Source organism: Dromaius novaehollandiae, chromosome 19 (assembly GCF_036370855.1).
Source record: "Dromaius novaehollandiae isolate bDroNov1 chromosome 19, bDroNov1.hap1, whole genome shotgun sequence".
Lineage (NCBI taxonomy): Eukaryota > Metazoa > Chordata > Aves > Casuariiformes > Dromaiidae > Dromaius > Dromaius novaehollandiae.
The window spans coordinates 9,220,153-9,243,758 of record NC_088116.1 but is presented as its reverse complement, the minus strand read 5'-3'; the positions used below and the strand labels follow the sequence as shown (position 1 = coordinate 9,243,758).

Below are 23,606 nucleotides of genomic sequence, written 5' to 3'. Positions count from 1 at the left end.
CTGACGCGCCGGGCGTTTCGCACGGCACATCTGCAGGTAACGCTGCTTTGCAGCAACGACTGCACGTGCAGGCGCCTTCACGCCGAGCTGGAATACGCGCCGCGCCGCCGCCGCGCAGCTTTTATGGTGTGCCGACCGCGCCGGCCACTTCCTGCTTCTCGCTGCGTTGACGTTTTTTCTCGAGAAAGAGGCAGCACGTCGCAGCCGCCGCGCCGCAGACGAAGGACGTTGGTGGGGGTATTAATTACGCCGGTGGCAGCTTGAACGAGCGTTACACGGCGATTACTGCTTCCCCGATTCCCATCGCCACCGAACGTCGCCCCTGATGCTGCCAGCGCCCATGTTAACGCCGAACCGTCGTCTCCCCCCGAGGTCCAGCGAAGGCTCCAGGGAAACGCTCGGGCGGCCCCTCGCCGGGCTCTGCCCCGGGGCGGGAAGAGCACAGAGGGAGCCCCGCGCCCCGCTTCGCCGGGCCGCCCGTCAGCCAGGCCTCTGGGCGTCTTCCAGCGCCCCGAAGCGCCGGCCGGAGCCCCGGCGCCCTGCCCGGCTGCGGGGGAGGCCTGCCCGGCGCCGCTTCCACGAAGTTTGCCCCGAAACAATTAAAAACACACACAAGAGAGTGAAACAGAGGCGCTGGGGGGGCGGGCGGGGCTCGCTGCCGGCGGGAGCGCGCGGGGGGCGGCGGGGCGGGGCCGGGCCGGGCCGGGCCGGGCCGGGGCGCGGGGAAGCCCCCGCGGCGGCGCCCCCGGGGTCGCGCGCGCAGGTCCGAGGGCCGCCGCGGCCAATCAGCGCGCGGCACAAGGTGCGTGCGGGCCCGGCGGAGCCAATGGGCGCGCGGCAGGTACCCGGCGGGGGAGAGGGCGGGCGGGGGTCCCCGGGGCGCGGAGCCGCCGCCGCCGCCGTCGAGGCCCGGCGCCCCCTGCGCAGCAGCGCCGCGGCGGCGGGCGCGGCCCGGGGCGGCCGCTGCAGCCCCGGGGGAGGCGGGGGAAGCGGCGGGCAGGGCGGTGCCGCCGGGAGGAGGCGGGCCCGGCGGCGGGGCGCCCCTTCCCGCGGCGGGCGGAGAGGTGCCGAGGCAGCGCCGTGCGAGCGGCGCCCCGCGTGCCCCTCCGTGCGCCCGCCGCGCTCCCCCGGCCGGGGCCGGGCCGGCGCCGCCCGGGCATGGAGGCGGCGCACAGCGTCCCGGTGCTCGACGTGCTGCGCCGCTTCGGCGTGGCCGAGAGCTGCGGGCTCAGCGCCGAGCAGGTCCGCCGCAGCCGGGAGAAGTACGGCCCCAACGGTGAGTGCGCCGCGGGCGGGACGGGGCCGGGCAGGGCCGGGGTGCCGCCGCGGGGCGGGCCGCGGCCCCGCCGTCGGGGCTGAGCCGGGCCGGGACCCTGGGAGCGGCCCCCGGAGCGGGGCTGTGCGGGGCGGAGGGGGGCTGCCCGGTTACCGTCGGTTTAGGCAGCCCTCGCCCGCCTCGCTGAGGTGGGGATTCATTTTGGGGGGGGGGACGGAGGGGCACGGGCGGGCCGCGGTCAGGGCGGGGGGGGGGTTTCCCCGAAGTCCCCTGGAAGCGGGGGCGCCGCGGGCTGGGGCTGCTCCCGGGGTGCTGCGGAAGGGGAAGGGGGGGCGGCGGGTGATACGGGGGGGACGCGCGGGGCGGCCTGCGCCGGGGAGCCGCGTCTGAGCAGCTGCGTGGGTCGCCTGTCTGTTTTTTCCTTCCTTTTTCTCCCTTTTTGATAAGGGCAACTTCTACATTCTGTTTTGCAAGCACTAAGCAGGTCCGCTGGGGACCACAGGTGGGTCTCGCTGGGGCGACCCGTGGCTGTGGCACGTAGCTGCTTTGATCCCGGCTTCGGGCAGGGCGCTGCTCCCGGCAGGGCGATGCCGGCTTCTCCGGGCGAGCGTGAGCTGATGCTTTGGGAAGCGAGACCTTAACCCGGCTCCTGCGAGGGGGTGAGCTTATAAACTCTCCCGTCGGTGCCTGATCCCGTCGCTTCCAGCGCTGCCTCCTTTCCGTTTGCTCGTTACGATTTCAGGCTCCGGGAAATCCGCGGAGGTTTCTCCCGGGGCTGCTCCCGGCAGAACGGCGCAGGTGGAGCTGGACGTGAGGGATGCGCCTCGTCCCGAAGCGGGCCCGGGCCCCGGCGCCGGTCGGGCCCTTCGTGCTTGCCGTCTCGCTTGCCGCCGGGTCGCCCGGCGGTTTTTCCTCCCTTCGCCGAGTCGGTCGGCGTAGGGCCGTATTCGGGAGTCTCCGTCGCCCGGCGATAGCCCGGCCGGCCCCGGCTCTGGGGCCGAGCTGGCCCCCGTCCTCGCGGTGGCTTTGGGCTCCTGTTTGTCCAGGTGAATCATCGCCGCTGAGTCAGGCGCGGGGCAGCGCCGGCCTTTCTCCCGCGCGGAGGGGGCTCGGAGGCGTGATGCCGGTGCGGAGCGGAGGGCAGGGGTGAGCGGCGCCCGTCAGATGCCTGGGGTTATTCCCCCCTCCCCGTTTATTCAGCAGCGTCTACGTGCCAGACTTCGCACGGCAGATCTGCGTTGCCATCTTTCGCTTCGGATGCCGTCAGACGTTTGGTTCCTTGCCCGTCGTCGGCTTGCGAGAGCTGTTGGCTTTGCGGGAGCTCCGCGTCTCCCCCGAGAGAGGAATCGCGGCGGCGTGCGGGGGCTGCAGGGGCGACGGCGCGACTCTGGGTGGGGAACGTGGACCGACTTCTTTCCAAGTCTGGCTTTTTGAGATTTAGCGCAGTATTTATAGCTTTCTCGCCGCGATGCCACCAGATTAACGCAGTTTGAAATTACGCCGAATGGGACCTCATGCACTTTCTGTTGTTTTTTCCCTTCTTCCTTTTAAACGACGAGCCCTAGGTGCCAAGGGAGCCCGGCGAGAGGGCGCAGGTGGCGCGGCGGCGGAAGCGCAGCAGGGCTGGGCGCCTCGCTCGAGCTGGTGCGCGGCGGCCCTTGCAGAGCGGGGGGAAGAAAATTCAAATCTGGTGGCGCTCCCGGGGCGAGGACAGACCTCCTTCAGCTTCAGCTAGTTTCGGTTTCTCGCCCTCCTGTTTTGCGTTCATTCATTTCCTTCTGAACCCGAAATCAAACTGCCAGTTGTGTCATGAATCACGACCTAAAATACATAATCTTTCTTAAAACCCGTCTCCTGACATACAGTGCAGAGCTGCTTGCTTCATTTTTTTTTATTTTTTCCCCCCCCCTCATGTGGATGCATCTCAAAAATATGAGCTGCAGCGAGCCCCAGCGTGCAGTGCAAAGCAGTGGCTATGGCCGTGTTTTATATCCGGAGGTATAAGGTTTTGGAGGGGGGCAGGTATATTCTTCTGGGGCATAAAATTGCCTCTTCAGTTCCAGTGCTTGCATTTAAATTTGCAGGAGGAAGTAGCGATGCTGCTCGTTTAATATCTCTGGCGTCGTGGCTTGGCAGCAGAACTGTAAGATACAGGTTTTTGGACAAAAAGAGAGTATTTCTGTGTTCGGAGGAGATCGGGTTGTAGTTTCAGATCTGCCGTCAGCATGGCGATCTCACTCGCCGAGGGAACCCGTGAAACATCTCACCGTGGCGATTCCCGAAAGGCTCCTGAGTCTTCAAAGGGAATTTTAACTAACTGAGGCTTGGGGATGTTCCCCGTGTCCAGTTCGGGCACTCCCGTATCCCCCCCCCCAGCCACCAGCACAGATATGCACAGGTTGCTTTTAAATCCCAGCTTTAAAAAAAAAATAATGAAAATGCACGTGTGTAATAAAGTGCTGTCATTTTATACCAAATTGAACACCCTGAAGGGGTTCAAATATTTGTATATTTAAAAACAAGGGCCCAACTGACCCTTAAGTTAGTTCACTTTTGCAGAGGGGTTGGATTAAAAAATGGGAATTACCCAGCAGACAGTCAAATGATTTTTTTTCTGTTTTAAATATAGCTCTAATTTCTCTAATCTAAGTGGATTTCCATGTGTAAATGAGCATGCATCTCGGGCATGAGATTGCCAGCACTAATGCATATGCAGAATTTTATTTGCCTCATCAGTAACCTAAATGGACTGTGAATGTCAGCGGAGTCAAGTGCCCGGGTGTTTGCAGCATAGGGGCATTTATCTGTTTTTGCATACGATCTCTGAGGCTGAAGCAAAAGCCCTTCTGCAGCTGCTGGTTCGCAAAGGCCTTTCCTTTCGGGTGGCTTCGCGGGTCGTCGGCTCCCGTGTCCCCTTCCCCGCGTGCGCCCTGCTCAGCGCCTGCCTGAGAGTCCTTCCGCGCTGCACCGCGAGGCCCGGCGGCGCTGAGGTTCTGCAAACCCGCCGCCGTTCCCAGGCGTTAGCACGTGCCCCGGCCCGTGTTTTGCTAGACGCGGTGGCAAAAACACCGGTGTTTTATTTCCGTTGACAGCGCGTAGCCGGGGCTGCGTGCGCACAGGCATCTGCAGCGGTGCGTCTGCCGGCGCGGGACCGGGGTGGCGGCGCGGTGCTGAGCGCCCGGCTCGCCGCGGGCGGTTGCTCACCGGGGTTACGTTCGCGCTCCCTCCCGACAATGAGAAAAAAAAAGAATTTTTTTTTTTTCTATTTCATGCTGAAATATTTGAGATGCCAGTAAGAAGAGGAAAAGCAGCATTTTCTGACTCATCTCACTCTGCTCTCTGTTCCTCTGTGCATCGCCCACCTTTTCCACCCCCGAAACACACGCTTAACAGTCTGATTCATAAACATGCTACGTTTTCCTTTTCTCTTTTTTTTTTAATTTTTTTATTTTTCTCCTCCTCAAAATCCCTTCCCTTTGGAGAAATGCTGATGCATTAAAACATCTCGAGCGCCTTCACATTTGTGGAGACGCTAAACACGGTTTCTTTAATTGGGCCCTAGAAAAAAATCCAGGTTTTTAATCCCAGGGAGCACGCGAGCACGGTGGCTCCAGGTGCCCGGTGATGTCCCGGCCCGGCAGAGCCGCGCGAGCAGCCCGGCGGGCATCGCCGAGTGGGCAGAGCTGTCCCGAGAGGTTTCGAAGGTGTCCGGGGCACTGATGCTTTCCTGGAGACACCCTGGAAGGCGGCAGGGCTGGTGCAGAGCTTTTTGGGCACGGTTTGAACCCGGTGCAATACCAAAAACTACCCAGCAAAGCTCAGAAACCGCCAACCACCGCCCTCCACCACCACCTGAATTTATTATTGTTCATGTGAATTTTTTTCGGTGTTGTGACTCATGGTCTTTTTTTATACCTTAGCGTTGCTAGTATTGGAGGCAGAACATATAACAGTAACCTATATTGGAAAAAACCCCCGTCCCAAACGCGGCAGCTAACTGCTGTCTGTGCCAATTATCATGCTGTAAAACAGGTAGCAGAGAGCCACGGCTGGAAGTGCAGAAATGTTGAATAGCTGGAGCCAAAAAGCAATAGAGAAAACTGTGGTTACTTGAGTATTTCCATGACGTGCGCGCGTGCGAGAGACTCCTCCGGGGCTGTTTAACCCGGTGCTTTAACCGTTTCAAGGCCTGCGGCTGAAATCCCCCTTCTCCCGCGCGATCGCCTTTCCGAGGGTTGAGGCCGGTGGGTAACTCGGTCGCCCTGTGCCGCCCGCGGGAGCGGAGGGGGTCGCATTTGGGTGCCGAGTTTCGTTCTTCGAAGAAAAGTTATTAACCTGTTGAAGGCATCCTTGCCGCTGACTTATCCTCTTGCCCGTAACTAATATTTGCTGTTTTTGTGGTTCGACAGCTCGCTACGGCCGGGAGGAGGCACGGTGAGCAGCGCTGCCTGCCCTGCCCTGGCCCCCCCGGGTGATGGATCCAGCGGGTATTTGGTCCTGTGGGTCTCGGGCTTTCCCGGGCAGGGCCACGTGCCCGTGGGCCGCCCCGTCCGCCGTGTCCCCGTGCTGCTTTAGGGCCTTTGACAGTGTTTCGGAGAGCCGCAGGGGCTGCCGGAGCCTGGCCCCCCCCCGAAACCCGGGGCCCGGTGCTGCCTCGGGGGCGCAGCCCTGCAGCAGCCGCTCCTGCTCGCCCAGAGCCTCCTCCGGACAAAACGCCGCTTGGCTTCTCTGCCGTCTGCGCTGCCGGGCGTCCCGAAGCAGGTCCCGTGCTTCCGCTGCGCTCCTGCCGGCGGGAGCTGGCAGGTCCCTGCTGCTCCCCGGCTTTGCCGAGGGCTGCGGGAGCCCGGGCAGAGCATCCCGCAGAGCATCCCGCCGCGGCTCCGCGGCGTGCTCGGTGCCGGCGGTGCGGTGCCACGGAGAGGAAACCCTCCTCCGGGTCCACTGCCGCCCGCAGTTCCTGTCCCTGATATTTTTGCATCTGGTGTTTCCTGGTATTTAGCAGCTATATATGTGTACATATATTTTAATCTAGCGTGAAGTAGGGAGTGAGGGAGGGGCTACTGACATGAATTAATGCAGAACAGAATAGGGCTGGCTGGAAAGGCGAGCTTTGTTTTTGTCTGGTATTTATGAAAACACTGTAGCAACCGTAGTATAATGCAGAAACCCTTGGAGGACCACCACCACCACCTTCTCCTCCTCCTCCTCCTGCCCCAGCATGGCAATGCCCCTTCCGGCCCTGTGCATCATCCAGCTCCCTGGTGCTGAGGTTCCCCCTGCCTTTTTATTTTATGTATCTATTTATTTTTTTATTTCAAAGAATAATTTGGCAGGGGCTCTGCAGCTGCCCATGGCAAAGTGCGCAGGGCGGCTGGGGGCTTCATGCAGGGAAGAGCCCTTCGGCCACTTTGGTAGTCCCCCATTTAATCCTCTCATCCCCGCCTGAGCAGCTCTGCACAAGTGCTTGTTTTTTCTGGGGTGGAAACAGTTTTTCTGGTGTTTGTTGCTGATAAAAATCAGTTGTTTTTCTGGGAGGGGTGTGTAGGCGGGGGAGAGACTCTCTTTTACTTCCTTAGCTCCAGGGGATGAAAGCAGAGACTCGAGGAGGAACCCAACCTGCCGTGCGTGGGCGTTCGGTCCCTTCTGGCTGCCAGGGGACAGCAAAATCCCGCGGAGAGCGTTGGGATGCGCCCTCCCAGCTGGCTGGTAGGCTTTACGTGCCCGGCCGGTTTTGGTTTTGTTCCCTTTTGCAACCTCTAAGTCGACAGAGGGCCTAGAATAAGGAAAATGCAGTGAGTGAGTGGAGGGGAAAAAACCCAAACACCCAAACTTTGGACCAGGAGAACGCGTGATGGCCTCTTTCACCTTAGGAGAGTTCAGCTGCAGGCAGCCCAAGCCGGGCTGGCAAGAAGTGTGTGGGGTTGTGGGGTTGTCCTCCAGAACCGGCGTCGAACCTGCTGGTCTGGGCAGGGGAGGAGCTGCTTTAGGAGATCCTGCAGTTGCTTCTCGCGGGTTGAAGGTTTTTCTACGCCGGTCTCGAACGCTCGTGAGGTCCAGGACCTTCGTTCTGTCTGCAGCTGAATATGAACCTCCTCGCCGGGGTGAGCTGGGCAGCTTTAACCTCCGTAGGATGTGAAGAAAGGGCTTTGCTGTAGGTGTTATCGCCAGCACGGGACACGTGGCAAGGCCTCGCCCCCACGTTGGGCCCAGGAAGCCATTCTCAGCGTGGCCGCGCGGCGTCTTGGAGATGCATGGTACCATCTCCTACTTGTCCTCCAAAGAGGTCCCCAAGGGGATGCCAGAGCAGACGGGGTGCAGGGCACGGTGTCAGCCAGCTCCGGTGCTATTCGGGGCCTCCTGTTTTGTCTATAAAAACCTCGTTCCAACTATCCTTCCCGTTTTTGTTGTTTTTACCCAAACTTCCCACCTTGCTTTTTCCAAAGACTGATCTGAACGCGTGACCGCTCATGCAGAGGGAGGTCCTGGCGTCGGAGTGCCCCGCGGCCCCACGCTCTTCTGCTTCGTGACAATCCTCTGCCCCTATATATGTATATTTTTATTTATTTATTTCGCATGTGCCCCCGTGCACTCCTGTTGCGTTCCCGCACCGGGGGCCCCGCGGCAGGGTGGGGAGGAGGAGGAGGTGGAGGGGCTTCGCGGCGAAGGCTGGACGCGCCTCGCCTCGCCAGCAATCTTCAAGCATCTCGCTGCAGGAAGGAAACGGTTTCAACGGCGCCGAGGCGTGTGGTCCCCGGAGGATTAGCCATGCAAAGTATTAATTGTCCGGCTCGCTTTTTATTTTTTATTTATTTTCCCCATCCAGAAGACCAGATCTTTTCTGTCGTGGAGACTTTTTTTTCTGCTGATACAATGTGAAGCGCGGTGCAGATTTTGTTTTTGGTGAAAATCCATCCAAGCGGCTTGTTGCGAATAGACATGTTTTGAGAAGAGCTCCAGGCGCAGGGGTGTGTGTGTGCGGGGAGGGAGGTCAGCGCGGCGGCGACTCTTCAATAAATGAAAAACAAAATCTGGGTTCAAATGCATCAACCCTAAAGGCAGCCCGGCTGGCCGATGGGAGTCGGGGTGAAGCGTGAGCCTTCAGCCTCGCTGGCCCCCCAAGGCCGAGGGGTGGTAGGGGGAAAAAGTGCAGTTTGGATTTAAGGCTGCTCTCTTTCAGGTCTTTTTTTCTTCTTCTTTTTTTTTTTTTCCCTCTTGCTACTGTTTTTTATTTTGCTTTTTTCGGGGGCTGTTGCCTTGCGAGCGTTGCACGCGGTTTAGCTCGCAGCAGGTGGCCCTGGGGATTTGGAGGAAGCCGGTCGCTCTGCACAGAGCTGCAAATGCACCGAGATCGATTTGGCCGTAACACCTTGCTAATTTATACCTTCGGTGTTGGCGAGTGCAAAAGTCAAACAAAACGTGGAAAAGCAAGCGGCTTGCGCTAACGCGGTCGCTCGCCGGCCTTCCCCGCGGCCGCACCCAGGAGCTGCCCGGGGCATCCCGGGGCTGGTCGGCATCTCCGCTCGGGAGCACCAAAAAAGCTTTTTGACCTTTCTCAGAGTGGCATGCTATTCTCATTTTCCTTCTGTGTTTTTTTTTTTCTTAACCTGCCTTTTTTTAGCCCAAATGGCCTTTCTGTTTCCTAAGGAATAACAGTGAACATGTTTCCACCTTGCTGTTCCCCGAGCCTTGCCTGAAATTCGGATGGATGGTGCAGCTCTGTTTTCATCACTAAATGTCCTTTCCCGTGGCATTTACAGCCTGGCAGGGACATGTATGTGTGTGTATATATATATATATTTTTTTTTTTCTCTAAGTGACCCCGGCAAGGCCGATAGGGAGGCGAGTGGCCTGGCCGGCGCTGGGCTTTGGGAGGGCTCCTGGCACCTCCGCCTGTGCAACTTGTTTTGTTTCCTAAACTGTTCCGCGGGGCTGCCAGGAAAATGTTATTAAGGTTGCGGCCGTCGAGCGTTTGACTCGCTGCGAGTGACCTACTTGTGGCGCGGCGCGGCCCTCCGTCGCGCTGGGAGGTTTTACGGACCCCGGAGATGGCTTTCCGTGGCCTGGGCGCTGCCTTGCTTTTCCCCAGCCGTGGTGGCCGGGATGCTCGGGGCGGCATCTCGCTCGAGATCCTGGCGGCAGCCCACCTCGCAACGAGCAGAGCCCAGAGGTAGCTTTTAGGGCAGTGGAGGAGAAAATAAAGCAAAATCCGTAGCATGCAGGGGGAAGAGGAGAGGGGTCCATATCTCAGGAGCTTTTGGGGAGGATCGGAGGAGTGGCTGCAGGTGGAAGGAGACAACTGCTTTGAAGTATCATGTGCAGAACATGTAATTTTGTGAATTCGAAGCACAGCAAGGCTTGCTCCTGCGTTTTATTTGGCTCTTCGTTGAGATGCGTTAATTGGTACCCGGGGCCAAGCGTGGGCCCCCGTGCTGGAGCTGGCGGCACCGGCCACTGCTGCGGCCCCGGGCTCCCCCCGAGGGTTTCCAGCAGCGACGAGCCGCAGCCTCGCTGCTCTGGTTTCCCTGGAAATCCCTAGGGAACAACGGCGCAAGGGTTGTTTGAGCCGCTGTCGAGGCCGGGAGGTGCCCTGCCTGCTGCCTGCCGGGAGCTCGGGGTCTCCCGACAGCTGCTGCTAGGGAGAGAGTGTTTATTTAAAAAACAAACTTAAAAAAAAAAATCCACCCCAGCTTAAGCTTATTTTATTCAACGTCCTGTGGGTTTTACTTGTTTTCCAAAACCTGTTACTATTTAAATGCAGATTTTTAGCTTTTCCACCCAGGAGATTTAGCGGGAAATTCTTTCCACTGCGTCGGTCCGGCAGAGAACAAAACTCGTCTTTTAGTTTCTGCAAATAATACATCCTAGGAGGGCGCCGTGGGTTTCCTAAACCGCGCGCTATCCCTCCCACTCCCAAAATAAGCCGCGGAAATTTGCTGGCGAGGGGATACGCTATCGTGCCGGTGCGGGCTGCGACTTTCCGAAGAGGGAAGGCGGGAGCCGGGGCCAGGGCGGGCGCCGCGGGGGATTCCCTGCCTCTGGCACGGAGGGAAGCCCGGGGAGGAGACCCCGGGGGCCGCGGAAAGGCGGGCGCTCGGAGGCGCCGGAGCCCTCTCCCGGCTGTGCGATGCCGGCGCGGAGGAGCCTTCCTGGCCGAGGAGGGTCGTTCACCCCGAATTTCCCCCTGAATTTCCCCGTGTGTTGTCGGAGGGGCTTTATTCTTCCAAACACCGCGTGGGAGCCGTGAGCCTGGCTGGCGGCTTGCTTTAGACAGCATCTCCTGCCCTTTTATTTATGTAGCCTTAAAAAAAAGTAGGTAATTGTGGGGGATTACTGACGGGGAAGCGGTGTGTGCCTGGAGGGATCGCTGCTGGCGGGCAGGAGCCGCCTGTGCCTGCACTGTCCCAGCTGTGCGTCCTGTTACTAAACCCCAGGTGACGTCTTTGCTCGTCTCCATCGAGACACGGTGTCTCTCGGGCCGTTTTTTCGGAGATAGAGGTAGTTGATCCCTTGGCACGAGGAAGCTTTGATTTTCCTGAGGGCGAGCAATAGGGACAGAGCCGGGTCTCCACGGTGCGCGGTGCTTCCCTGGCATCTGGCAGCGCGTTCAGGGATAAACTTCGTTTCCTACTCCCTGAGCCGGTTGTGATAAGCACAGAAGAGAACCCGTGAGCCATGCAGCTTCTCCCCGACCTGGCCGGCGGGGCCAGCGGTGGCCGCGGAGGCGGGTGGTTTGCCGCGGCGGTGCTGGCTGCGCCCGTGGCAGCAGCGCAGGGCTGTGCAGAATGCACCGGGGGTGATGGCACGGGTTAAGTACTAGCGTTTTTAGAGGAACGGCATGAAATCAGGGCATGCGCTTGGGTTCTAGTTCTCACATGGCTCGTGCTAATGACCAGCTCTTGGGGCCATCTCCACCCGCGGTCTCCTTCCCATGCTTTTCCTCCTCCTGGAAAGCTTTGGAGGCCAAAGGAGAAGGGAGCTGTATTGGCTGGTTTTCCGACTCTTTGGCCGTAAGCTGTCCATGCTTTTGGGTGTCCTCCAGGAAGACATCTGGAACGTTTAACCGTGAAGCGTCACCTGGAAAGCAGTGATTTGTGCTAACTGAAGCTCTGTTAGACATCTCACCTGCTCCCCAGGCAGTCCTCGTCCACCTCGCCTGCCACGGCCTCTGGCCCTTCCCTCGGCCCCCAAATCGCTCATCTTTTGGGACGTGGACTCCCCAGCAAGGGCACGGGGCTCTCACTAAGCCCGGCCTGGCGCGGGCGGCATCAGCGTGGGATCTGAGTCCAGGAGTGCAGAATAGAAGTGCAAGGCGCAAAATAATTTCCAGGAGTGTCGGACTGTTCCTGTCCCGGCCTTACAAATCCAGGAAATTCAGAGGTGCATGTAAAAGCAAATCCGTATGGGTTGCATTAATAAATATGCAGCCAAGGCATTTAGGTAACTACACTTTGCCCTGTACAAACGTGGCGAAACGCTAATGCCGTTAGGGTTTTAGTACCTGCGATCCGCAATTACGCTAAAATACATGGGATTATTCTTCAGATGGTGGGGTTTTTTTCCATTTCTCAAGTGTAAAAGGCGATGAGCAGCTTAGCTGCCCTGGCTGCAGGTGGGATTTGCACTGGGTGGGTGACCGGCTGAGCGTGCTGTGCAGCAGCAGCCGGGTGCTCCGCGGCTCCGGGGTCCGTGCGGCTGTTGCTGAAGCCTGAAATGCAGCCGGCTTCTCCCTGCGACGGGTTTCTTCCAGCCTGACAACTGCCATTGGGAAACGCAGCCAGATAAAATAACAATTTATTTTGTACGGGAGAAGGATCCCAGAGCAGGTCTGGGCTCCTGTTCTGTGTCACGGGAGGGGGCTGCTGTCCCCGCTGGAGGTGTTTTGGGTTTTTTCTCACTCTTCTCGCTGCTCTCTTGGGCCTTTTTCCCTAGCTGTCAGCAGAGCCGGGGCTCTTTGTTTTACGGATGTGTTCTTTGTTTTACCCGTCCGTTTCCCCTTCCCCGCCTGTGGAAAAAGAAATCAAGGGAGACGGAGGTTTGTTTACAGCGCGGCTCGACGGAAGCCGCCGGGCGCAGCAGCAGCCGGGCCCAGGTGCGGCGGGACGCGCGGGGCGGCCAGCGCTAGGACGGTCCCCAGCCCCCGGGTTCGGTTGCCGGTGCAGCCCTGGGCCCCGCGCGTGATCGCTGGGGCGAGGGTGAGCGGTGCTGGACGGATGAGAGCCCCGAGGTGTCCCCTGGGGACGTCAGGGTCTCCTGGAGACCACGGCAGGTGCCATCACAGTGTTTTGAGCACCGTTTTTGTGGCACGCAGGTGGCTGAGCTCAGGTTTGGCTTTTACGGTGCGCCTGGACCTCCATGTCCCGGGTTCGGCTCCGTCTGCAGCCGAGGGGCAGCGCGGGCAGCTCCCGGGGCGCTCAGCTCCTCGGAGGGCGAGCGCCGGGCGTCGGGCGGGCTGGACGCGGGGTCCCCGCTGCTCCCCGGTGGAACGGCAACGCGCAGCTGGGCCGCGGCACCGGACCGGGAGCCGCTTGCGGCGGCCGCTCGGCAGCTCCGGCCGGGGGCCATTTTGAGAAGCGCTGGCCCAAGTCCGCGCTGAAAACCCCCAGGCCGGAGCGGGATATTCCCATGCTCACGGAGCAGGAGGCGTGAGCGGTTGGGGTAGCCCGGTATGAACCAAATTTCGTGAGTCTAATAAGGAGCCAACACTGCCAACCTGGAGGGAAACTGCAATTTTTTCTCAAAGCTCTGTAACCCAGGCCTGTCCTTCCCTCGCCGCGCTGGAGGGAGGTGGAGAGAGGCTGCGAGGACCCGAGGCCGGGCAGAGCGGGTGACGTCCCCGCGCGGCGGGCAGCACCGCTGAGCTGCGTCTCCGTTGGGCTCCGACGCGCCGGGCTCGGCCCCGAACTCGGGGCGAGGGGGCTCGTGGCAGCTGCCGCGCCGACGGCGGACCCGGTGCGTCTCGCGTTTCCGGGCAGTTGGGCGAGCCGCGGAGCGTGGCGCCCAGCGGCCTTTTTCTGGAGTCGCTGGGGCCTGACGCGGTGGGAAAGCCGCCTGTTCGCCGTTTTCAAACCCAGCTATTCAACTGAGTTCACTTTCAGATGCTGAATGTTTTTGCTAGTCTGCTTCCAGATCGCTAATTTATCTCCTTTTTTCTCTTTTCCCTTTCTGCTCTGTTCTCTGGACGTCGACGAAAACCCACAGAGCTCCCTGCGGAGGAAGGTAAGCCCGCGCCGCTGGCAGGCTCCCTCCTCGGAGGACACGGGGTGGTGAATGCCGAGGATGATGATGCTGCCGGAGGGAGGGGGAGCGTTTCCTGGGGTTTTTTTGTCTAAATCTGAGCAGGCTCCGCTCTGCGGGGATAGCAGGGCCGAGAGCAGCGTGTTCCTGTGAAGGAAAGGCGGCCAGGTGGCACCGGGTGCGAGCAGGAACATGGAGGACTTGCTCTCTTTAGTAGGAACAGATTTAGCTAAAACAGGCCAATGCCAGAAACGAAGATGTTTAATATTTGAAAGAAAAATCCCTTATCGCTTTGAGCTGACCTGGCGATGACGAGTGCAGGATGTGAGCGCTCGAGTTCATTTGCTTCAGTGCTGTCCCACGGTCCTGGATCTCCTCGTTCATGTCTGTGGCCAACGGGGTGCTGGTAGCAACTCTACTGCAAGTGCAGGACAGTGTCCCGTTGGCCTTGGTGGCCCGTCTGGTCTAAGCTGCCTGCTTGCCAGTTTTTGAGCACTCACGGTGCTTGGGTTTGTGTGTTTTCTCACCAGGAAAGTCTCTGTGGGAGCTGGTGCTGGAGCAGTTTGAAGATCTCCTCGTCCGCATCCTTCTGATGGCAGCTTTTCTCTCGTTTGTGAGTACCGCCGACTCCCTGCGTGGCTCTCGGAGAAACACCAGCCTGCGCCGCCGGTGCAGGAGGGCTCGTGCGATGGGACGGGCACCTTTCGGGGCACTTTCCAATCTGGGTGGCATGGGAGCCGATGTTGCGCCAAGCGAGTAGGCTCACGGCACCCGCGCTGGCCGACGGAGGCCCCTTCTTTCTCCCAGCGGCAAAACCTGCTGCCGGCTGGGAGCTGTGGTGGGGTGAGGAGGGAGAAGCAGGCGCGGGTCCCACAGCACCCAGCCCAGCCAGGCGCTGGATGACATTGAGGTCTAAAAGATAGTGTCTAAGTGAAGCGTGTGGTTTTTATCCGCACGAGTAAAATAGACCTTGGCTTCTATTATTTATTTATTTATTGCCAAATAGCAAAGGAGCCAGAGGAATCTAAGCACTGGGTGAAGGAACTGTACCAACAGTGCCGTGGTTGTGTAGGGCATCGTACAGTATTGTGGTACGCGCTTTTGACATTAGGCTGTAGGATTTTTAGTAATGCTGATCCCTCTGAAAGTGATATCCCAGCACTTCCTGGGCTTCTTTACATTTTCCCAAGACTGTACTGGAGACCAGCAGAAAAGAGCTCAAGGGCAGTGTGAGCTGAGCCCCAGAAAAGATGTTCAAAGCTAATCCCAATAAAATGAATTCAATTAGAAAACCTACAGTCATCTTCATACCTTGAAACTTTGCCATTGCCAGATTCTTTCACTGCAATTTAATGACAACTTGGCAGACGTGAATCCTTTGATTCAAATAAGCCTGGCTAAAAAATTCATGTCAAGCTGTTGAGAAAGTCACAGCTGGAGAGTTCTGTCAGCGTTCTCGGTCCTGTTGGAAGATGGTCTGTGCCCATCCACTCCTTCAGCTTGTGAGTTCCTGCTCTACTCTGAGCCCCAATGACACAGAAGAAATAGACGGGCAAAGGTGTGGAGATGTCTTCTAGTCCCAGAGAAGGATCAACTCTACCCACGTCATTTCTGGCTTAACATCTTTCTTAGCTGTTGTTAAAGGTCTCCAGTGACAGGGTTTCCAGATGAATCCAGTCCTTCACTAACCTCACAGTTCACAGCATTTACGTAATTCTAACCTGACTCTTCCTTGTTGTAGGTTCGAGCCTGCATGTGTTAGTCTGATCGGACACAGGCATGAGGATGAGATTATTTGTTTCCACTTTGCAGCAGACTTTTATGTCCTGAAGGCTACTATTGTGTGTCCCTCAGTCTTGTCTTGGTTTTGTTTCTGGTAGTTGTTACAGATGGAGAGTTTGCATGAGCAAAAGGACGGCAGCTGGTCTAGCACGTGGGCTCTGCACGGTGCTCTGCCAGTGGCCTGCCCTATGACTCAGCGCACGGTTTTTCATCAGCGCAGATTCATACGTTTTAAGGGTAGAAGGAACCATTTTGACCATCTCGTGCAGCTTCCTACGTATAGCAGCGATAGGGTTTCCCTGAATCATTTTTTTCTTGCAGCCCCATAGTTATGGGTGAGTTCAGAACATACGCTTCAGAAAACATCCAGTCTGTAAAAATAGACAGAGATACAGAACCCACTGCAGTCTTTGGAAAGTTGTTGCCATACTTAGCTGTTTTCACAGCTAAGCTTGTGTCTTGCCTTTAGTTTGAATTTGTCATGCTTCCCTTTCATTCCTTGCAGGGGATGTATAACCTCTTGGATTGAGCACCCTGGTCCTAGGTCCCAGACCTCCCGCTGCCAGCCTTCCAGGCACTCATGGGTGCCTGCTTATTTGGACTGGTCCCAGATGAGATTTACCCAAGTGAGCACTCCTAAGCAAAGAAAGTGAGGTCCCTGCTCCAAACCATTTATCATCTTAAATGCACAAAATCTAGGAATTCTAATTTGTGGGGCAGCAGTGAAAGTCTGTAACCAATAGAAATCTTGTAAGAATGCGAAAAGAAAATGTGGAAGAGGAAGCATAGAAGAGAGCAAGCACTGCTCACCTCAAATTAATGTATATTCTCTACTCCACTACCTGGAAGTCTGACCTCTTTATATCACCAGTTCCAGGAACATGAGTTGTTATGAGTTGGCAGTCAGGTGAATCAGTAAAAGTGTTTATTTTTGAGAAGGAATGTGCAGTCATGTTCTGGAATGGGTGTGGAGCAAGGATGAGATGGGCAAGGTGCATGTGTACGGCATGGGCAGAACTGTCCCCTGAAGAAACCTCACATGTGAAGAGAAAGGATGCTGGGGTGGATGGGGGCAGCAGTGCTGGGGGAGCTGCAGGGGATGTGTGTCTTTGGGTCTCGGTTCAGGCCAGCCACTAATTTAGAATCTAAACAGCCTCTGTGCAAGCCCTTTCTCTGATTTTAATTCTGACTAATGTATTTTCAATGCCATCTTTCATCCGATAAAACGTGTCTTGTGCATCAGCTTGTGTGGATGGATAAAACAGAAAGGAAAAATTAGCCCCTCCATATTTTTCCCTTGGAAGTTTTGGAAAGAAATAAGTTGCAGCATGAGAAGGTCCAAAAATCTGTATTTAGCGTCTTTCTCTGAGCCTCGGTGTATCTCGGTAGACAATGTTCTGCTTCTGAAATCACATATGAACCTCAGTGCAGTTTCTCTAGTGAGCTGGGTGAAAGTCACTTCATTTGCATGTAGAGTTAAGCTGGGATATCACTTTGATAGGGCCTTGCTCTCCATTCCCAGCTCCTAGAGCTCCAGCCCATCCGTGGCAGGATCAGCCCACTCTCTGCCCAAAGTAGGTGGCCCCTCATGGGGCTAAAACCAAAGATGAGGGCCTGCTTTCACCCAGCCTGGTAGCCCGCTTGCTTTGCGGGGAGGATGATGGTTAAATTGCTCTTGTGCTGACAGGTCGATCCTCCTTGCGGTGCCAGCACCAGTACAGAGACGTGCTCCCGCCGGCCGTGTGGGACGAGGAGCTGAGTCAGATCGGATCCCTGTGGCAGTCGGGGCTATGAGACGGGATCACTGCGGGTGTGAAACCCAAGTGTGGCTGCTCCCCTGTGAGGCCGGCCCGGATCCCGTGGCCAGCCTGGATCCCACGGCCAGCACGCCCACCGCAGGCAGGGAGCATCGTCCAGGGACGGTGCAGGGTTGGTTGTGTGCTGAGCGAATTGCAAGATCCCTGAATTTGATCTTTTTGACAAGGATGGTCTAGTGTAGGAGTTCAGCTGAGAATGGAGACACACCACAAAAAGGAGCTGCAGGCTTGCTTTTGAGCCATACCCGGTGTGGTTAGAGCGATGGGGTGGTGGTGGAGCCATCTGTTCCAGGTAGTCATGGTGGGCCGTGAGAGATGAGACAGGCTTATATACATAAAGCTAGCTCAAAAATTCCATGTACTATATTCATCTATGCTTGGATCTAACCAGCAGGGATGGGCACAGAGCTAAATCATGCATCTCTGCGTATTGAGGAAAAGAGGAGGCTGCAAGTGTTTCCAAAACCTTTGTGGCTTTGCTGCTTGGAAATAAAGTCTCTCTCTTGATGGGTTAAAGTCTGGGCTTTGCAAAGTCCTTTCATTGCTGCACAGAGGCATTCAGATTTCAAATTAGAAATGGAAATCCAATATGTTGTTTAATTTTCTTCCTCTGGTTGAGCTGGAATTGCAGCATTTTGCCCTCGTGCGTGGGAGGTGCCTCCTGCCTGCTGTTCGCTGAGCCGAGCCTGCTCTGTTCGAGTCCCGCCGGCAGCACAGATGTGAGCTGAAGGAGCGCTTGGAGGTCCTGAGACAGACCCCAGTGTCTCACTGCGGGAGGTGCTCAGGGATTTCGGGGTACGGCTGGGTGCAATGCAGGCAATGCGATGCAATGCGAACGCCGGCTTACAAAATATGCCTCTTGGTGGGCTGCCCTGCAGAAAATGTGATGTTAGGTTTGGGTAGTGTCAAAGAGATCTGTTTGGGGTTGGATTTTTCTTATATTTAACATGTCACAAAGCCTTGCTTAGGCTGCCCCTGGCACTTGGAGCTCCCGGGATGGTGCATTACAATTTGGGGTGTCTCTGGAAGGGAGCTTCCTACAGTAGGGTCCAACGTTTCCTGCACCTGATGGTGTCCCCCGAAAAGCGTGGTGTGTTCAGTGTGTGGGACTGCGCTCGGGCTTGTTAGCCTCGCAGGAAGAGCAGGGTGGACACCTGCGTTCGGTGTCTGGGGTCCCGGCTGCCTCTGCTGCTGACTTGCGCAGGAGCCTGGGACGAGTTGTTTTCCAGGAGTTTGTGCTGTTTGTGAGCAGAAAGCAGAGCTTGCCTCTCTGAAGTGGGTAAATACCAGGTAGTGTTCGTTCATCATGAAGCCAGCGGCTTCTAAGAGGTTCTCCTGAGGCATTTGCCATTGTCCTTTGGCACAGGAAGAAAAAAAAAAAGGGAGGGAGGGAGGGGAGATGATAGGACAGGTACACCTTCTCAAGTGGTAGAGCTTCGACAAGACTCTTCCCCCGCTTCTTTGGGGGAGATGCTTCAGAGCCTTCCATCTCGCGCTTGCCTTTCCCGAGGAGGAGCGGTGATTCATTTGCAACACCTCCTGCGAGTGTAAAGCAGATTTGCTTAGCCGAGGTGTGTAGGCAAAATCCGCGGGCAGCATATGCAGCGCGGAGCTTTATTAGCATGCACCGTTATTGCCGGCAACCTCTTCCGTGCTTAATAGCGCTGCGAGCTAATATGGCATCAACCAACTCAATGTCCGTGTGTTTAGCAAAGCCGCCTTTGTGCGCAGCACTGAGTAACCTGAATATTGGCCCGTCTGTTCACATTCTCTTGATGGCGCTTAGAAACCGTGCTGGCCTTCCCTTCTTTACCAGCGGCACCTTGCTCCCCGCTCGCTGATCTGGTCCTTAGCTGGTGCCCCGGTATTGCACCTGCATTTGCCAAGACGCCGAGTACAGGTGGTGCCTGGTGGTGCAGGGGCTGGAGCCTTTTGGGAGGCTAGATACCTACAGCATCATTTCCTTCTCCATGAACTCAGTGTGTGAAGGCTTCCCTCTGAGTTGCCTTTAGCTTGATTTTGCTTCCAATATCGATTGCAGGCAACTCTGCCTTTTGGTCTCTTTGGTGATTAAAGTATCTCTGGGTGCTTCCGTCTGTGAGCTCAGATGCTGGTGCTGACCGCTGGTGGGGAAAGGCTGGGTGAAAGGCCTCGTTTGCTCAGTTTTGGTGTTCCCACGGGGAAGCCTTGAGCAGTTCGGCTGCAAAGCTAAGTATTGACCTGCCTGTTGAGCTCCTGCCAGCACGGCGAGGAGTCAGGGGCTCCCTGCAGATGTAGCTCGCTGCAGGACTGGTTGTCCCTTTGCTGGTCAAACTGGTGGTCCCTGGGGAGGAATAGGGCTTGCTATTAATCGCACCTGGACCGGGGTGAGTTTTAGGTGGGCTTTCATCTCCAAAAAGCCCAGCTTTTCTGTGAAATCCCAGGTGCTGTAACGAGGCAAAGCCGATGGGGGTGAAGGCGGCTGCGGGGCAGCCCGGTGCTCTCGGGTGCCGGCAGGACGCCGGGCTCGGGAGCAGCAGCGCGGCACGCTGCGGTAGCGGTGCGGGCTGGCAAGCGCCGTAAGCCATCGCGTATTAAACAGGATTACGTGACACTTATTTCTGGATCCTGTCTCGCACAGTCACAACATTTTGAATAAAGCTTTTTAGTGCCTGAATGTGACTTCCCACTAGTAGGAGAGAGTCGGATGATAAAGAATCCATGGGAAAAATAAACAGGCGAGTTGCAATTTGTGGAGAAGGAAGGAGGCAGGCTGCTTCCTTGCGAGCTTAAATATAGCCCCGAGGCGACGCGTAACGCCCGCTCGCTGGGGAACCGGCGGGTCTGCTGTAATCCGTGCGGTGAGCAGCCGCGGACGCGAGTGCCATCTGACAGCTCTCGCTCGTGTCCTGCTCTCTGCTCCCTGTTTGGAAGAAAGCTGGCTGGTACCAGCTGGCGCTTTGGGGCAAGAAGGTGCCACGGTATCCGTGCGTTGAACGAATGTCTTCTAGACACCTGGGTTTCAGTCCTGACCTTGCACCTCAGAACTGCCGGCACCAAACCAGAGCCCTCCGACTGTTGTTCTGCAGGTACAGGTGAGCCCGGCTGTAGCAGAGGCACCTCTTCTCCCTCCCTAAAGATCAACAGTGCGGTGTCACTAGGAGCTATAGCACACACAGTAATGTCAAAGGTCTTCCCTTGCAATGCTTCATGCCTCTGCTGCAGAGGAAGAAGGGTGTTGCCGTATTGACACAGGACATAGGCTGGCAAGCCATTAAATGAAGGGGAAATATTTGTATATAACTTTTTCACTGGTAGTGCAGTATTGGGTCTTTGCAGGGTGGAGAGGGGCGGCTCAGGGTGGTAGAAACTCTCCCAAAACGCTGCTTAGCAGTGCAGCGAGCCAAGCGTGGGGCTGGCAGTGGGCAGCTGCGGCCCTGGGCCCCTGCAAGGTAAGTGCGGGGAGCCGAAGGCAGCCCCCGCGCTTGCCCCCGCGCTGAGCCCCGAGTCGCTGTTAGATGTGTGCCGTTTCTGGGGGGGAAGGAAATTGCACCCGCGCGGGCTCCTGCTTTGGGGTGCTGCTCTCTGCGTTATTGCAACCCCGAACTTCTGCCTGCGAGACGCTTATCAGAGGTCGGTTTTAGTGCAGCCGGTAACGACAGCAGCTCGCTGGGTTTCCCCAGGCGCGATGGCGGATGGAGGCGGCAGCGTCTGTTTGGGAAGCGGGCAGGCGCCGTCCTGGGTGCTCCGGCGTGCACACGGCCGGCATCGGCGCTGCATCGATGCGCCGCGCTTCCTCGCTGCCCCGCTCACAGCCGGCATCTCCCATGTGCCTGCAGGTGCTCCGGGTGCCAATGCACCCGTTGCCAGTGCAAATAGTCACGTAGGTCTCGCGTGGCTCTGACCACGCTCCTTACACTTATTTGCTGGTTATGACCACACGAGTCACTTCTGGGTTTGGTGGGCGTTGAGTTGACGTGCCTTTCTTGGGGACAGCGGCCCTCTTTGCGCATGCTGCTGTTCGCCCTGCCGCGAGCTGGAGCTGGAGCTTGGCAGGAGGAGAGCACGGCCCCGCAGGTGCAGCAGGCTCGCCAAGCCCGGCTCCGATCACTAACACCAGGCCGGACACCTGGGAAGAGGCGTCAGGTCCGTCACGGTGCTCCTGGGCAAGGGCTAGGATCCAACCTGGCGTTGAGCGGGCCGCGATCTTGGGTGGTCATTCCTCCATCAAACGTCACTTGTTCGCTGGCTCTCGTTGGCGTCTTCACTCTTAACTACTGGCATTTGTAGTTTCAGCCGCGCTGTGGCCCTTCTCTCTTTGCCTGTCTCAGATCCTGGCATGGTTCGAGGAAGGCGAGGAGACCACGACGGCGTTCGTGGAGCCCGTCGTCATTATCATGATCCTGATAGCCAATGCTGTGGTGGGCGTCTGGCAGGTAAGCGGTGCCTCCCCTCCCTCCCTCCCTCCCCTGTCCCTCTGGTGCGGAGGTCCTCTGCTCCACGCTGCTGAAATGGCTCCTCTGAAGGCCTGGTCGGCACTTGCCATTGGGAGCTTGTTTTTAAAGGGTTGTGTTTTCCTGTGGCCATGGAGATTGCGGGGAGAAGGGCTGGCACCAGTGTGGAGCTGGACGGCGGGAAGCCCAGGGCAGTGGTAGGAGCAGGGCTTGGCATCACCACTCGCCAAATGGGGAAGGAGTCGGGAGAGGATAGCCCTGATCACCCAGGATTTCTCATGGAGGAAACCGTATTGCAAATAATCACAACTTTGAGAGGAACCAAAGTGCCCCTGTGAATCATAGAATGACATTCACAACATTTATGTAGTCTCTATTTTCTCATTCCTTCAGTCTTTCTTTGGCAACTTTTGTAACTTGGAGTTTAGCATCTTGCCCTTGTTGCCAGTTCAGCCCTGCTCGTCTCTTGGCAGTGCCCAAACGCGTTTGCAAAGGGCAGCTTTCTGCCCCCTCCGTTCCTGCCTGACGGCAGCAATCACTGCCATCCGCTCTCGCCGGCCTCGTCGCGTTGCTCCCTGGAGCCTCTCGGAGCGTGAACTCTGCTCGTCGGGCCAGGGACGCTCCTCCCCGTGGCTGCGCGTGCTGGAAGGCCACGTGTTTATCCACAGCCTTATCCGAAGCGGGACCGCTGGAAGCGGTGCTGAAGGGTGTTGCTAGCCGAGGAGGAGCAAGGCTGGGCGGGAAACCCTGCTTCCCAGGCAGAGGGAGAACCTTGGGCCCGAAGGTCACGTATTCTCTGTGGTGTCAAGGGCCTGTTTTAATGTCACTCCAAAACAGTAACATGCCTTCACACATTCGTAACGCTTCTCATGGAACAGTGCTTCCCAGCGCTCAATAATTAAATACCACGTCTCATGTGTTGCCTCCGCTTCAGAGGTGGAGAAGCAGAAGCCAACAGAGAGTTGAGACTTGAAGCGAGGAGCTCTCCCCATCAGACAAGGTCTCCCCTCTGCTTTCACGCAGCTTGGAGCTGGAAATAAAATTTAGCCCTTGGTCCATGCAGCGTCACCACTGTCTGGCAGCCTGTGACCCCAGGGAGCAGTCAGGGGTTTTCCAAATTCTCCTGGGCACCGTGGTGGTACAAACTGGAGGGGATGCGGGTACCGTGCAGCTGAGGATGGTGCAACGCTTTCCCCAGCTGTGGTGCAGAGAGATGTTAGGATCTGGGAGCTCCCAGCCCTTTGCTCAGCACCCATCTCTGCAGCTTGCTGCTCCCTGTCAAGTGGTCCAGCTGCCTGCAGCTCTGCTGCTCTCTGTGCTTTCAGGAGAGGAATGCCGAGAGCGCTATCGAAGCCTTGAAAGAATACGAGCCGGAGATGGGGAAGGTGATCCGTGCCGACAGGAGCGGCGTGCAGAGGATCCGCGCCCGCGATATCGTTCCTGGGGACATCGTGGAGGTGGCAGGTACAGCATCGTTGTCCAAAGATTCATGGTAAAATCCCCTGTTGGTGGGTGTGGGGACGAGGAGAGGAGGGGGGCTGTCGGTGCCTGTGAGGCCTTTGAGGCTGGGCTCCCCCTCGCTCCTGCTCGAGGGAGGAGAGCTGCTTTGCACCCCGGCTCTGCAAGGGCACCGGCGGGTGCCTCCCCGCTGCTCGGGCACAGCTGCTGGTGTCTCTTTTGCACACTTGAGACCTTAGTCCCAAGCTGAGCTGGGCAGCCTGACAGTGTCAAACATCTCCCAGTGCCCAATTTGCAGCTGGCGCCAGGACCCTAGTGCTGGGGGCCCCCGTGATCCTGCCCCACGCTGGCTTTGGTGTGGACAGACGGGGTGGCAGAACTCAACTCACTCCAGTTTTGAGCCTTGCTAACCCGAGTAGCTGTGGCAGCGGGGTCTCGGGTCTTGTTGAGCGTGTCGCCTGTCCGCTTGGCTTTCTGGGACGGGGTGTCTGCCCAGCAGCAGCGGGGCCCGGCGGCACTCGGAGCCTGAGCGCTTGTGGGGAAGACGCCTGCTGCCTTTGCTAGCGTTTCTGTGGGCTTAATTCAAAACCTGCTGCAACAAGGCAA

At 57.5% G+C, this 23,606-nt stretch overlaps 1 protein-coding gene across 2 annotated transcripts in view; it reads left to right on the top strand.

Annotated features, from left to right (window-relative positions):
* The first annotated feature begins 938 nt into the window (after positions 1-938).
* Positions 939-23,606, top strand: part of ATP2A3 (ATPase sarcoplasmic/endoplasmic reticulum Ca2+ transporting 3) — a 65,546-nt gene continuing 42,878 nt past the window's right edge. Inside the window, exons 1-5 of one of the 2 annotated variants that reach the window (XM_064523421.1) lie at positions 939-1,276; positions 13,475-13,492; positions 14,041-14,123; positions 21,420-21,524; positions 22,868-23,006. In XM_064523421.1, coding sequence (XP_064379491.1) covers positions 1,159-1,276; positions 13,475-13,492; positions 14,041-14,123; positions 21,420-21,524; positions 22,868-23,006 — 463 coding nt within the window. In that variant the 5' untranslated portion in view covers positions 939-1,158. The remainder of the gene's footprint in view (positions 1,277-13,474; positions 13,493-14,040; positions 14,124-21,419; positions 21,525-22,867; positions 23,007-23,606) is intronic. The other variant, XM_064523420.1, reaches the window with a different exon arrangement.